The 14,264-nt window shown below is 44.7% G+C and overlaps 1 protein-coding gene across 2 annotated transcripts in view; it reads left to right on the top strand.

Annotated features, from left to right (window-relative positions):
• The window catches only part of LOC109898105 (zinc finger CCCH domain-containing protein 3), an 85,101-nt gene that overhangs the window by 58,490 nt on the left and 12,347 nt on the right, over positions 1-14,264 (top strand). For both annotated transcript variants that reach the window (XM_020492906.2, XM_020492905.2), the window contains exons 6-9: positions 3,370-3,451; positions 3,542-3,697; positions 3,817-3,886; positions 6,132-6,263. In XM_020492906.2, the coding sequence (XP_020348495.1) occupies positions 3,370-3,451; positions 3,542-3,697; positions 3,817-3,886; positions 6,132-6,263 (440 nt within the window). The remainder of the gene's footprint in view (positions 1-3,369; positions 3,452-3,541; positions 3,698-3,816; positions 3,887-6,131; positions 6,264-14,264) is intronic.

The raw sequence follows: 14,264 nt of genomic DNA, 5'->3' as shown, positions 1-14,264 counted from the left end.
AACCATATAGTGTTCGTCGGCTTGTCCCCATAGGGGAACCGTTTTTGGTGCTAGGTAGATCCCTTTGCAGAGTTTTATTTTATTTGACCTAGAACCCTTTGCGGTTTTCTACCTAGAGCCCTTTGCAGAGGTTTCTACTTAGAACCCTTTGCAGAGGGTTCTAGCTATGGTAAGATGACATGAAAATAGAACTCTTTGGCCACGCACACCAGTGGTAGGTTTGGGGATGAAGAACAGAAGCGTATGCAAAAAATATGGTTATCTGTAAAATAAAGCTAAAAAAATATATATATATTTATTATACAGATAACCATATATATATATATACATACAATACACTGCCGGTTCACTCAGGCTCCCTTCTATTCTCCTACTCACTGCTTAATAAAATCACAGAAAATACGACACTGAACAAAAATATAAATGCAACAATTTCAAAGTTACAGTTCATTTAAGGAAATCAGTCAATTGAAATAAATTCATTAGGCCCTAATCTATGGATTTCACATGACTGGGAATACAGATATGCATCTGTTCATCAGCTGTCCGGGTGGTTGGTCTCACATAAACCCGGCAGAAGAAGAATCCGGATCTGGAGGTCCTGGGCTGGCGTGGTTGTGAGACCAGTTGGACTTCTGCCAAATTCTCTAAAAGGACATTGAAGTCAGGTTATGGAAGATACAGTGGCTTGCGAAAGTATTCACCCCCTTGGCATTTCTCCTATTTTGTTGCCTTACAACCTGGAATTAAAATGGATTTTTGGGGGGGTTGCATCATTTGATTTACACAATATGCCTCCCACTTTGAAGATGCAAAATATTTTTAATTGTGAAACAAACAAGAATTAAGACAAAAAACAGAACTTGAGCGTGCTTAACTATTCAACCCCCCCCCCCCCCCCCCCCCAAAGTCGATACTTTGTAGAGCCACATTTTGCAGCAATTACAGCTGCAAGTCTCTTGGGGTGTCTCTATAAGCATGGCACATCTAGCCACTGGGATTTTTGCCCATTCTTCAAGGCAAAACTGCTCCAGCTCCCTCAAGTTTGATGGATTCTGCTTGTGTACAGCAATCTTTAAGTCATACCACCTATTCTCAACTGGATTGAGGTATGGCCCTTTCCAAGACATCTAAATGTTTCCCCTTAAACCACTCAAGTGTTGTTTTAGCACTATGCTTAGGGTCATTGTCCTGCTGGAATCCGTCCCAGTCTCAAATCTCTGGAAGACTGATACAGGTTTCCCTCAAGAATTTCCCTGTATTTAGCACCATCCTTCAATTCTGACAAGTTTCCCAGTACCTGCCAATGAAAAACATCCCCACAGCATGATGCTGCCACCACCATGCTTCACTGTGGGGATGGGGTTCTCGGGTGATGAGAGGTGTTGGGTTTGCGCCAGACATAGCATTTTCCTTGATGGCCAAAAAGCTTATTTTTGTGTCATCTGACCAGAGTACTTTCTTCCATATGTTTGGGGAGTCTCCCACATGCCTTTTGGCGAACACCAAACATGTTTGCTTATTCTTTTCTTTAAGCAATGGCTTTTTTTCAGGACACTCTTTCCGTAAAGCCAAGCTCTGTGGAGTGTACGGCTTAAAGTGGTCCTATGGACAGATACTCCAATCTTTGCTGTGGAGCTTTGCAGCTCCTTCAAGGTTATCTTTGGTCTCTTTGTTGCCTCTCTGATTAATACCCTCCTTGCCTGGTCCGTGAGTTTCGGTGGGCGGCCCTCTCTTGGCCATATTCTTTCCATTTTTTAATAATGGATTTAATTGTGCTCCGTGGGATGTTCAAAGTTTCAGATATTTTTTTAAATAATCCAACCCTGATCTGTACTTCTCCACAACTTTGTCCCTGACCTGTTTGGAGAGCTCCTTGGTTGTGCCCCTTGCTTAGTGGTGCTGCAGACTCTGGGTCCTTTCAGAACAGGTGTATATATACGGAGATCATGTGACACTTAGATTGCACACAGGTGGAATTTATTTAACTAATTATGTGACTTCTGAAGGTAATTGGTTGCACCAGATCTTATTTAGGGGCTTCATAGCAAAGGGGTGAATACATATGGACGGACCACTTTTCCTTTTTTTGTTTTTTTTTTTATTTTATATTTTGAAACAGGTCATTTTTTTCATTTCATTTCACCAATTTTGACTATTTTGTGTATGTCCATTACATGAAATCATCATAAGAATCCATTTAAATTACAGGTTGTAATGCAACAACAGGTTATAAAACAGAACACCAAGGGGGTGAATACTTTTGCAAGGCACTGTAAATGTCCATTCAATTCTCTGGCAACAGCTCTGGACATTCAAGCAGTCAGCAGGCCAATTGCACGCTCCCTCAACTTGAGATATCTGTGGCATTGTGTTGTTGTGACAAAACTGCACATTTTAGAGTGGCCTTTTATTGTCCCCAGCACCATATGCAACTGTGTAATGATTATGCTGTTTAATCAGCTTCTTGATAATCCATCCACCTGACAGGTGTGGCGAATCTTGGCAAAAGAGAAATGTTCACTGACAGGGATGCCAAAAGAATTGTGCACAACATTTGAGATATTTTTATTTTTGTGTTAGGACATTTCTGGGATATTTTCTTTCAGCTCATGGAACATGGGACCAAAACTTTACATGATGCATTTATATTTTGGTTTAGTGTAATTTGAAATACAGAAAGCATGGCAAAGACATACAACTATGTCAGTTGAAAACATTAAATTATAGCTGTCATTGCATCATATCTGCCTGGGCACAGAGTGGAAATGGCTTGCAGTGATGGCAGAGGCTTAAAGACTGTAATAGCCTACTCTAGGCTACTGATGAGTGCTGAGCTTTCTGGTGCCAGAGGCTGCCGGGGCATCACCCAGGTGGGTGCTACTTGTTGGTAGTGGAGGAGTGGCTACAAAGTCAAGCGGCTATGCTACAAATGGCTGTCTGTGTCGGGCACGGCGAGGTGCGTTGTCTGATCCTCACTCGACGACTCCCCCCTGGCTGTGACCGTTATGCTTCATCCCCTGTGACTGTGCTATTTCCTTCCACCGCTCAGGCCGTTGACGCTATGAGAACAAATTGCTTCAGTAGACATCCTGATTTTGAGCGGCTTTAATTGACCTGTTTAATTACTTGCATGTGCTGTGTAAGTAATTCCGCTCTTAGCTGGCAAGTACGGCCTACATGCAATGTAATACAACTACTACTACTACTGCAGTGTAAACACAGACATGGACATGCACGCGTGTCCGCACACAAACACTGTCAGTCGCAGTGGTGTATTAATAACGCCATAATACCCCATTTTTAAAATGTTTAGTCTTTATAGAGGCGGTTTCTTTTTTTTCCTCATTCTCTATTTTCCCCAAACAGTGCGGTTGTCCAGTCCACAGGAAGTCTCCCACACCACCTCTAGCACTCTCATCCGGCCCTCCAGCACTCGTTTTGTGGCTAGGTAAGCACTTTAGTACACACACACCCTCTGCTACCTGTACATAATTGCACAACTCTATGTTTTCTTGATTGTGCGTGTTCTGTCTTCCAGTCGTGCGGTTCAGAGGAGTCTAGCCATCATCAGGCATGCTCGTCAGAAGAAGTCCCAGAAGCAGTACTGTATGTACTACAACCGCTTTGGCAAGTGTAACCGTGGCAACACCTGCCCCTACATCCACGATCCTGATAAGGTGGCCGTCTGTACCAGGTAACACACACACCCACACCTAACATGCACAGATCTCCTCAAAACCACCTGTACAGACTGTGTGGGCTCTCTGATTGGCTGCTCTGTGATCTGATGACTCCTCCCATTGGTTCCTGCAGGTTCCTGAGGGGTACGTGTAAGCAGACAGGTGGGACCTGTCCATTCTCCCATAAGGTGGCCAAGGAGAAGGTGAAACTATGTAACACACACACACACACACACACACACCATCCTTGAGGTGAGAGTATGTGAAACGTCAATGTCTCTCTCACACCAGCTGGGTTGAGTGTACTGTGTAGTTAGTCAGTTAGCGTTTGCCCCCGTCAGGTATATAGCCAGGGAGGAGGTGAGAATATGGTGTCTCACACACTTACAGATCTGCAAACATTGAAGTATTAATGCTAGGGGGTAGGGAAAGGGATTGCATTAGGACCGACTGTTAGTTTACCACCCAGAGATAGATATGGAGACATGTCACATACAATATGTGGTTTTTAGAGTTATGGTTGGTGTATAGAGATGCAGCTAGAGTTCTCACTCACTCGATTGGCACAGCTCCTGTCTCTGTGCTCTCACTGGCAGTATTAAGATATACACACACACTCCCACTGGTAGTGTACACACTCAGAGACGTGACCTGATTCTATGGTTAGGGGGGTGCGTGTTGAAAGGAGTCGGTGGTACGGGCGATGGTGGTCCCTATCCCATGTCTCAGATGTCCCAACATGGTTTACACCTGAACAGGCATGGGTACAGAGAGTATGGCATGAGTCCACAACCCCTTAAATAACTAGAAGACACACCTACACACAGCTTGTTACACATACCCAATATGTTAAAGGTCTGAGACACATACACACACACCTGAACTGGATAAATCACAAATAGGTCAGAAGTATGACTCTTGTTTCTAAACTGTTTAAATTTGGTGCCAATTGGTACCATGCCAATTGCATGCTCCCTCAAAACTTGAGACATCTGTGGCATTGTGTTGTGTGACAAACTGCATATTTTAGATTGGCCTTTTATTACCCCCCCAGCACAAGGTGCACCTGTGTAATGATCATGCTGTTTAATCAGCTTCTTGATATACCACACTTGTCAGGTGGATGGATTATCTTGGCAATGGAGAAATGCTCACTAACAGGGATGTAAACAAATGTGTGCACAACATACTGGAGAATTAAGCTTTTTGCGCATATGGAAAATATTTTATTTCAGCTCATGAAACATGGGACCAACACTGTACATGTTGCATTTATATATTTGCTCAGTATAGATCATTGGCTGCATCTTTAACTTCTGTTAAACGACTCCCTCTCTAACAGAGAAAGAGTACAAACTAAAAGATAATAATCACATGTTTAGTACTACCAACAGTCAACACAATGGTTCATCTTCGATTATTAATTCTGCTTCATAGCTACTAATTACATAGTTGCATAGTAATAAGTGTAGTTAAAATGTCTCATTTGTTTATCTGGCCCCATAGCACAGAATAGGGTCATGTAGTGGTGTTTAACTAGGTGTTTAACGAGGCCAGTCCGTATAGAGTAAAGGAAAGTGGTTATACTGGACAGGGAAAGATGTTTTTCTTTAGACAAACAACCCACAGACAGGTGTCCTGTCCAGCCTCGCAACCCAATACGCACGCATACTAGTAGGGACTGGGGATAGACGAGGAGCCCCAATCCTGTAACCCCCCCCCCAGAAATAACTCCTGAAACTAGACCCTCTGTACTGTACCCCCCACCTCTGCCCGTCCCCCCCTTCCTACCCCCTCAGGCCCTGGCAACCGTAACTCGTACACACAGCCAGCACATAAACGCATCATGATAGCTAGCTGGACAAGCTGCGGCCTGGATAAATATTTCTGTAGCAGTTAATTAGGTAAAACTGATCCCATCCCAACGAGCCGCCCTGATTCTCTCATTGCCCCCCCACCACCACCACCCCACCCTGGCCCTCTCCGTATAGCTCTCCCTCTCCTAGCTCCTTTTCCCTTGCTCTGTCTCACACCTCTCTCTACATGGTGTATATTTAGACTGGCCTGCACCACTCTCACACAGCGTACCTTACTCACACACAAGAGGACATTTCACACCTGCATGCAGGCTGTCACACGCACACACACACACTCTCTCTCTTTCTCTGTCAACTGCAATTAAGGCCATTTAACAGCAGAGGCAGTGACAGATTGTAAAGGCGGGACCTATTTGAATGGTGGATTGGCTTGTTGACTTTAACGCTACATCTGACTGTGTTTTCTCTAGTATGCTGTGAATGAACTTTCTTTCTCTTTCTGTCTTGCCTCTCTCGTTCCCTCTCTCAATTAAATGTTCAATTGCATTGAAAATGCTTTATTGGTGTGACATTTGTATGGAGATATTGCCAAGCAGAGATCGGTAACAACAACTTCTCTCTCTCTCTCTAGATGCCTGTGTGTTCGTACTTCCTGAAGGGTATATGTAACAACAGTAGCTGTCCCTACAGCCATGTCTATGTGTCCCGCAAGGCTGCTTTGTGCCAGGACTTCATCAGGGGATACTGCCCTCAGGGAGAGAAGGTATGACACACTCTTAAGAATACACACACAATCAGTCAGTCAGTCCCACAATACATGTATGTACACAAGCACTCACATACATCTCTCTCTCTCTCGCGCTCTCTCGCTCTTGCTCTCTCGCTCTCTCTCACAGTCAGTCACACAGGCATGGGGACAGGCACAGACATTCTCTCTTTATCATGATCTGATGACCTATGGTAGAGAAGGTAGATATACCCAGTGGTGTGGTGGAGGGTATACGCCGTTGACCCACTCGGTGGGCATTGCGTATTTAAGTGATAGATGCCAGAGAAGCCGGTGTTTGGAGGATAGATTGGCACCTGTGTTGTTTGGCCCGAGACGAAGGCCCTTCGAGGGGCATTATTACTTTTACACAACGGGTTACCAACATATTCAAATAACGATTGACATATTTTCATTAAAAACGTATTTTTGATTCATTTATTCATATTATTTCATCCTTCCACAAGATACAGTCCCGAAACAAATCTACAGTGCCTTGCGAAAGTATTCGGCCCCCTTGAACTTTGCGACCTTTTGCCACATTTCAGGCTTCAAACATAAAGATATAAAACTGTTTTTTTTTGTGAAGAATCAACAACAAGTGGGACACAATCATGAAGTGGAACGACATTTATTGGATATTTCAAACTTTTTTAACAAATCAAAAACTGAAAAATTGGGCGTGCAAAATGATTCAGCCCCCTTAAGTTAATACTTTGTAGCGCCACCTTTTGCTGCGATTACAGCTGTAAGTCGCTTGGGGTATGTCTCTATCAGTTTTGCACATCGAGAGACTGAAATTTTTTCCCATTCCTCCTTGCAAAACAGCACGAGCTCAGTGAGGTTGGATGGAGAGCATTTGTGAACAGCAGTTTTCAGTTCTTTCCACAGATTCTCGATTGGATTCAGGTCTGGACTTTGACTTGCCCTTTCTAACACCTGGATATGTTTCTTTTTGAACCATTCCATTGTAGATTTTGCTTTATGTTTTGGATCATTGTCTTGTTGGAAGACAAATCTCCGTCCCAGTCTCAGGTCTTTTGCAGACTCCATCAGGTTTTCTTCCAGAATGGTCCTGTATTTGGCTCCATCCATCTTCCCATCAATTTTAACCATCTTCCCTGTCCCTGCTGAAGAAAAGCAGGCCCAAACCATGATGCTGCCACCACCATGTTTGACAGTGGGGATGGTGTGTTCAGGGTGATGAGCTGTGTTGCTTTTACGCCAAACATAACATTTTGCATTGTTGCCAAAAAGTTCAATTTTGGTTTCATCTGACCAGAGCACCTTCTTCCACATGTTTGGTGTGTCTCCCAGGTGGCTTGTGGCAAACTTTAAACAACACTTTTTATGGATATCTTTAAGAAATGGTTTTCTTCTTGCCACTCTTCCATAAAGTCCAGATTTGTGCAATATAAGACTGATTGTTGTCCTATGGACAGAGTCTCCCACCTCAGCTGTAGATCTCTGCAGTTCATCCAGAGTGATCATGGGCCTCTTGGCTGCATCTCTGATCAGTCTTCTCCTTGTATGAGCTGAAAGTTTAGAGGTACGGCCAGGTCTTGGTAGATTTGCAGTGGTCTGATACTCCTTCCATTTCAATATTATCGCTTGCACAGTGCTCCTTGGGATGTTTAAAGCTTGGGAAATCTTTTTGTATCCAAATCCGGCATTAAACTTCTTCACAACAGTATCTCGGACCTGCCTGGTGTGTTCCTTGTTCTTCATGATGCTCTCTGCGCTTTTAACGGACCTCTGAGACTATCACAGTGCAGGTGCATTTATACGGAGACTTGATTACACACAGGTGGATTGTATTTATCATCATTAGTCATTTAGGTCAACATTGGATCATTCAGAGATCCTCACTGAACTTCTGGAGAGAGTTTGCTGCACTGAAAGTAAAGGGGCTGAATAATTTTGCACGCCCAATTTTTAAGTTTTTGATTTGTTAAAAAAGTTTGAAATATCCAATAAATGTCGTTCCACTTCATGATTGTGTCCCACTTGTTGTTGATTCTTCACAAAAAAAATACAGTTTTACATCTTTATGTTTGAAGCCTGAAATGTGGCAAAAGGTCGCAAAGTTCAAGGGGGCCGAATACTTTCACAAGGCACTGTACTGTAATCAAATCAAATCAAATTTTATTTGTCACATACACATGGTTAGCAGATGTTAATGCGAGTGTAGCGAAATGCTTGTGCTTCTAGTTCCGACAATGCAGTAATAACGAACAAGTAATCTAACTAACAATTCCAAAAAACTACTGTCTTATACACAGTGTAAGGGGATAAAGAATATGTACATAAGGATATATGAATGAGTGATGGTACAGAGCAGCATAGGCAAGATACAGTAGATGATATCGAGTACAGTATAACATATGAGATGAGTATGTAAACAAAGTGGCATAGTTAAAGTGGCTAGTGATACATGTATTACATAAGGATGCAGTCGATGATATAGAGTACAGTATATACGTATGCATATCAAATCAAATCAAATCAAATTTATTTATATAGCCCTTCGTACATCAGCTGATATCTCAAAGTGCTGTACAGAAACCCAGCCTAAAACCCCAAACAGCAAGCAATGCAGGTGGAGAAGCACGGTGGCTAGGAAAAACTCCCTAGAAAGGCCAATACCTAGGAAGAAACCTAGAGAGGAACCAGGCTATGTGGGGTGGCCAGTCCTCTTCTGGCTGTGCCGGGTGGAGATTATAACAGAACATGGTCAAGATGTTCAATGTTCATAAATGACCAGCATGGTCGAATAATAATAAGGCAGAACAGTTGAAACTAGAGCAGCAGCACAGTCAGGTGGAAGTTGAAACTGGAGCAGCAGCATGGCCAGGTAGACTGGGGACAGCAAGGAGTCATCATGTCAGGTAGTCCTGGGGCATGGTCCTAGGGCTCAGGTCAGTTGAAACTGGAACAGCAGCATGGCCAGGTGGACTGGGGACAGCAAGGAGTCATCATGTCAGGTAGTCCTGGGGCATGGTCCTAGGGCTCAGGTCCTCCGAGAGAGAGAAAGAAAGAGAGAAGGAGAGAATTAGAGAACGCACACTTAGATTCACACAGGACACCGAATAGGACAGGAGAAGTACTCCAGATATAACAAACTGACCCCAGCCCCCCGACACATAAACTACTGCAGCATAAATACTGGAGGCTGAGACAGGAGGGGTCAGGAGACACTGTGGCCCCATCCGAGGACACCCCCGGACAGGGCCAAACAGGAAGGATATAACCCCACCCACTTTGCCAAAGCACAGCCCCCACACCACTAGAGGGATATCTTCAACCACCAACTTACGAGATGAGATGAATAATATGAGATGAATAATGTAGGGTAAGTAACATTATATAAGGTAGCATTGTTTAAAGTGGCTAGTGATATATTTACATCATTTCCCATCAATTCCCATTATTAAAGTGGCTGGAGTTGAGTCAGTGTCATTGACAGTGTGTTGGCAGCAGCCACTCAATGTTAGTGGTGGCTGTTTAACAGTCTGATGGCCTTGAGATAGAAGCTGTTTTTCAGTCTCTCGGTCCCAGCTTTGATGCACCTGTACTGACCTCGCCTTCTGGATGACAGCGGGGTGAACAGGCAGTGGCTCGGGTGGTTGATGATGTCCTTGATGATCTTTATGGCCTTCCTGTAGCATCGGGTGGTGTAGGTGTCCTGGAGGGCAGGTAGTTTGCCCCCGGTGATGCGTTGTGCAGACCTCACTACCCTCTGGAGAGCCTTACGGTTGAGGGCGGTGCAGTTGCCATACCAGGCGGTGATACAGCCCGCCAGGATGCTCTCGATTGTGCATCTGTAGAAGTTTGTGAGTGCTTTTGGTGACAAGCCGAATTTCTTCAGCCTCCTGAGGTTGAAGAGGCGCTGCTGTGCCTTCTTCACGATGCTGTCTGTGTGAGTGGACCAATTCAGTTTGTCTGTGATGTGTATGCCGAGGAACTTAAAACGTGCTACCCTCTCCACTACTGTTCCATCGATGTGGATAGGGGGGTGTTCCCTCTGCTGTTTCCTGAAGTCCACAATAATCTCCTTAGTTTTGTTGACGTTGAGTGTGAGGTTATTTTCCTGACACCACACTCCGAGGGCCCTCACCTCCTCCCTGTAGGCCGTGTCGTCGTTGTTGGTAATCAAGCCTACCACTGTTGTGTCGTCCGCAAACTTGATGATTGAGTTGGAGGCGTGCGTGGCCACGCAGTCGTGGGTGAACAGGGAGTACAGGAGAGAGCTCAGAACGCACCCTTGTGGGGACCTAGTGTTGAGGATCAGCGGGGAGGAGATGTTGTTGCCTACCCTCACCACCTGGGGGCGGCCCGTCAGGAAGTCCAGTACCCAGTTGCACAGGGCGGGGTCGAGACCCAGGGTCTCGAGCTTGATGACGAGCTTGGAGGGTACTATGGTGTTGAATGCCGAGCTGTAGTCGATGAACAGCATTCTCACATAGGTATTCCTCTTGTCCAGATGGGTTAGGGCAGTGTGCAGTGTGGTTGAGATTGCATTGTCTGTGGACCTATTTGGGTGGTAAGCAAATTGGAGTGGGTCTAGGGTGTCAGGTAGGGTGGAGGTGATATGGGCCTTGACTAGTCTCTCAAAGCACTTCATGATGACGGAAGTGAGTGCAACAGGGCGGTAGTCGTTTAGCTCAGTTACCTTAGCTTTCTTGGGAACAGGAACAATGGTGGCCCTCTTGAAGCATGTGGGAAAAGCAGACTGGTAGAGGGATTGATTGAATATGTCCGTAAACACACCGGCCAGCTGGTCTGCGCATGCTCTGAGGGCGCGGCTGGGGATGCCGTCTGGGCCTGCAGCCTTGCGAGGGTTAACACGTTTAAATGTCTTACTCACCTCGGCTGCAGTGAAGGGGAGACCGCATGTTTTCGTTGCAGGCCGTGTCAGTGGCACTGTATTGTCCTCAAAGCGGGCAAAAAAGTAATTTAGTCTGCCTGGGAGCAAGACATCCTGGTCCGTGACTGGGCTGGATTTCTTCCTGTAGTCCGTGATTGACTGTAGACCCTGCCACATGCCTCTTGTGTCTGAGCCGTTGAATTGAGATTCTACTTTGTCTCTGTACTGGCGCTTAGCTTGTTTGATAGCCTTGCGGAGGGAATAGCTGCACTGTTTGTATTCGGTCATGTTACCAGACACCTTGCCCTGATTAAAAGCAGTGTTCCGCGCTTTCAGTTTCACACGAATGCTGCCATCAATCCACGGTTTCTGGTTAGGGAATGTTTTAATCGTTGCTATGGGAACGACATCTTCAACGCACGTTCTAATGAACTCGCACACCGAATCAGCGTATTCGTCAATGTTGTTATCTGACGCAATACGAAACATCTCCCAGTCCAAGTGTGGAGTCAGCTTGGTCGGACCAGCGTTGGACAGACCTCAGCGTGGGAGCCTCTTGTTTTAGTTTCTGTCTGTAGGCAGGGATCAACAAAATGGAGTCGTGGTCAGCTTTTCCGAAAGGGGGGCGTGGCATGTCCTTATATGCGTCGCGGAAGTTAGAGTAACAATGATCCAAGGTCTTTCCACCCCTGGTTGCGCAATCGATATGCTGATAAAATTTAGGGAGTCTTGTTTTCAGATTAGCCTTGTTAAAATCCCCAGCTACAATGAATGCAGCCTCCGGATAAATCGTTTCCAGTTTGCAGAGAGTTAAATAAAGTTCGTTCAGAGCCATCGATGTGTCTGCTTGGGGGGGGATATATACGACTGTGATTATAATTGAAGAGAATTCTCTTGGTAGATAATGCGGTCTACATTTGATTGTGAGGAATTCTAAATCAGGTGAACAGAAGGATTTGAGTTCCTGTATGTTTCTTTCATCACACCATGTCACGTTGGCCATAAGGCATACGCCCCCGCCCCTCTTCTTACCAGAAAGATGTTTGTTTCTGTTGGCGCGATGCATGGAGAAACCCGTTGGCTGCACCGCTTCGGATAGCGTCTCTCCGGTGAGCCATGTTTCCGTGAAGCAAAGAACGTTACAGTCTCTGATGTCCCTCTGGAATGCTACCCTTGCTCGGATTTCATCAACCTTGTTGTCAAGAGACTGGATATTGGCAAGAAGAATGCTAGGGAGTGGTGCACGGTGTGCCCGTCTCCGGAGTCTGACCAGAAGACCGCCTCGTTTCCCTCTCTTTCGGAGTAGTTTTTTTGGGTCGCTGCATAGGATCCACTCCGTTGTCCTGTTTGTAAGGCAGAACACAGGATCCGCGTCGCGAAAAACATATTCTTGGTCGTACTGATGGTGAGTTGACGCTGATCTTATATTCAATAGTTCTTCTCGACTGTATGTAATGAAACCTAAGATGACCTGGGGTACTAATGTAAGAAATATCATGTAAAAAAACAAAAAACTGCATAGTTTCCTAGGAACGCGAAGCGAGGCGGCCATCTCTGTCTGCTACCCAAGCCGGATGGTCGTTCGTTCTATTGGTTCGGTTGCCAGAGACGGGACCCAGTCGTTCAGTCTTTTTGTTCTGTATAAATGGACACGACCCAGTCGTTCGTTCTAAATGTTCCTTATCCCTTGCTTGCTAGCTAGCCAACTACGGTTAACTTACAGTCGCGTCAATCAGTGCAGACAGAATAACAACAGCAGCTGCATTTGTTTAAGCTGTTTTCAGGTCACATTTATTTGGATATATCCATAACAATGAGCTAATGAGGCACGATTTCGCCTGGCGTAGAAAATGTGCTCTCTTGTTATGACACTGTTGTTCAGAGGAGCTAGCCAACAACATAGCTAACACAAAAACTTCAAACTGAAGCTGAAAATACCTTTTTTCAATTGACATTTCTCCTGATCCCTACACGTTCATTACTATGGGACAGTTGGAGATCGAATTTGAATATTGAAACATTGTTGCAAATGTCAGAGAGACAGACTGTGTGGTTTATACAAATCTCCGCTGTGAGAAAACTAAAATGTTATTCCAAAAATGTGAGATAATGCCTAGATGCTTTTTATAGTAGAGATCAAGTTTATAACTTCCCTGCCTGGGCTGATGAGACAGTGGATTGCGCAGTCAGATTGAACAGAGTGAGAGGGCATTTTAATGTCATAGATTTAATCGTTGGTAATTTGTGGAATAGATACCGGCTGCAGTGCGCTTTTAATCAATCAACATTCAGGATTAGACCCATCCGTTGTATAAACGCATGTATTAATCCCCAGAATGCAGTGTAGTGGTAGGTTTACACCATAATCTATCTTTTCACATTTTCAGCACAGAAATGTGCACACGGCAGTTGGCCTAGAATGTTCCAAAATGCAATTTGCAGGAAAACACAGTTCTAAAATACACACCGCACATGCGAGCGATTTCATGGACCGAGATGGAAAACTCCATCTCATGTGCTACAGAAACACCACTAACCAAACACATATATTAAAGGGTAACTACACTCAAGCATCCTTGTGTGGTTTAAGCATTGTTGTGTACTTAGAACATCCAATTTGGTTGTTTTCTATTTTTTTAAAGTGTGACTTTGAGAGCGAAATCCTGAAAAGAAAAAACAAACCTGTGAATTTCTGACTCAGTTGACAGACTCATTTATATGTTTCAATAGTAGGCCTACTATTAGACTACTTGCACAGTGCAGCTTGGTTTGGCCTGACTTTGAAAGACCAAAATGGGATGTGTCATTTTAGGTCATTCGGAGTATATGTCGCTGTTTCTCAAATCATTTTTCACAAAGGGAACCTTTCCTTCGTGGACCGTTTGGGAAATGTTTGGCAAAATGAGTGTATACCCACTTCTCCAGGCACCACTACACCACTGGACACAACCTCGTGGACAGACTCTTCACACAAACATATGAACTGTCCTCCAAAACAGCGCTGGGTAAGGAGGGGACAGCTGTTGAGAGTGAGGGCTTGTCAATAGTGACATAACTCTAGTGTCTGAGTGACACATTTGAGGACCAGAGGGTAACGGTGCACGGCCACACAGACACCCCCAAAAAATATA

Source organism: Oncorhynchus kisutch, linkage group LG10, assembly GCF_002021735.2.
Source record: "Oncorhynchus kisutch isolate 150728-3 linkage group LG10, Okis_V2, whole genome shotgun sequence".
In the NCBI taxonomy this organism is placed as follows: Eukaryota; Metazoa; Chordata; class Actinopteri; order Salmoniformes; family Salmonidae; genus Oncorhynchus; species Oncorhynchus kisutch.
This window is presented reverse-complemented; position numbering and strand designations above follow the sequence as displayed.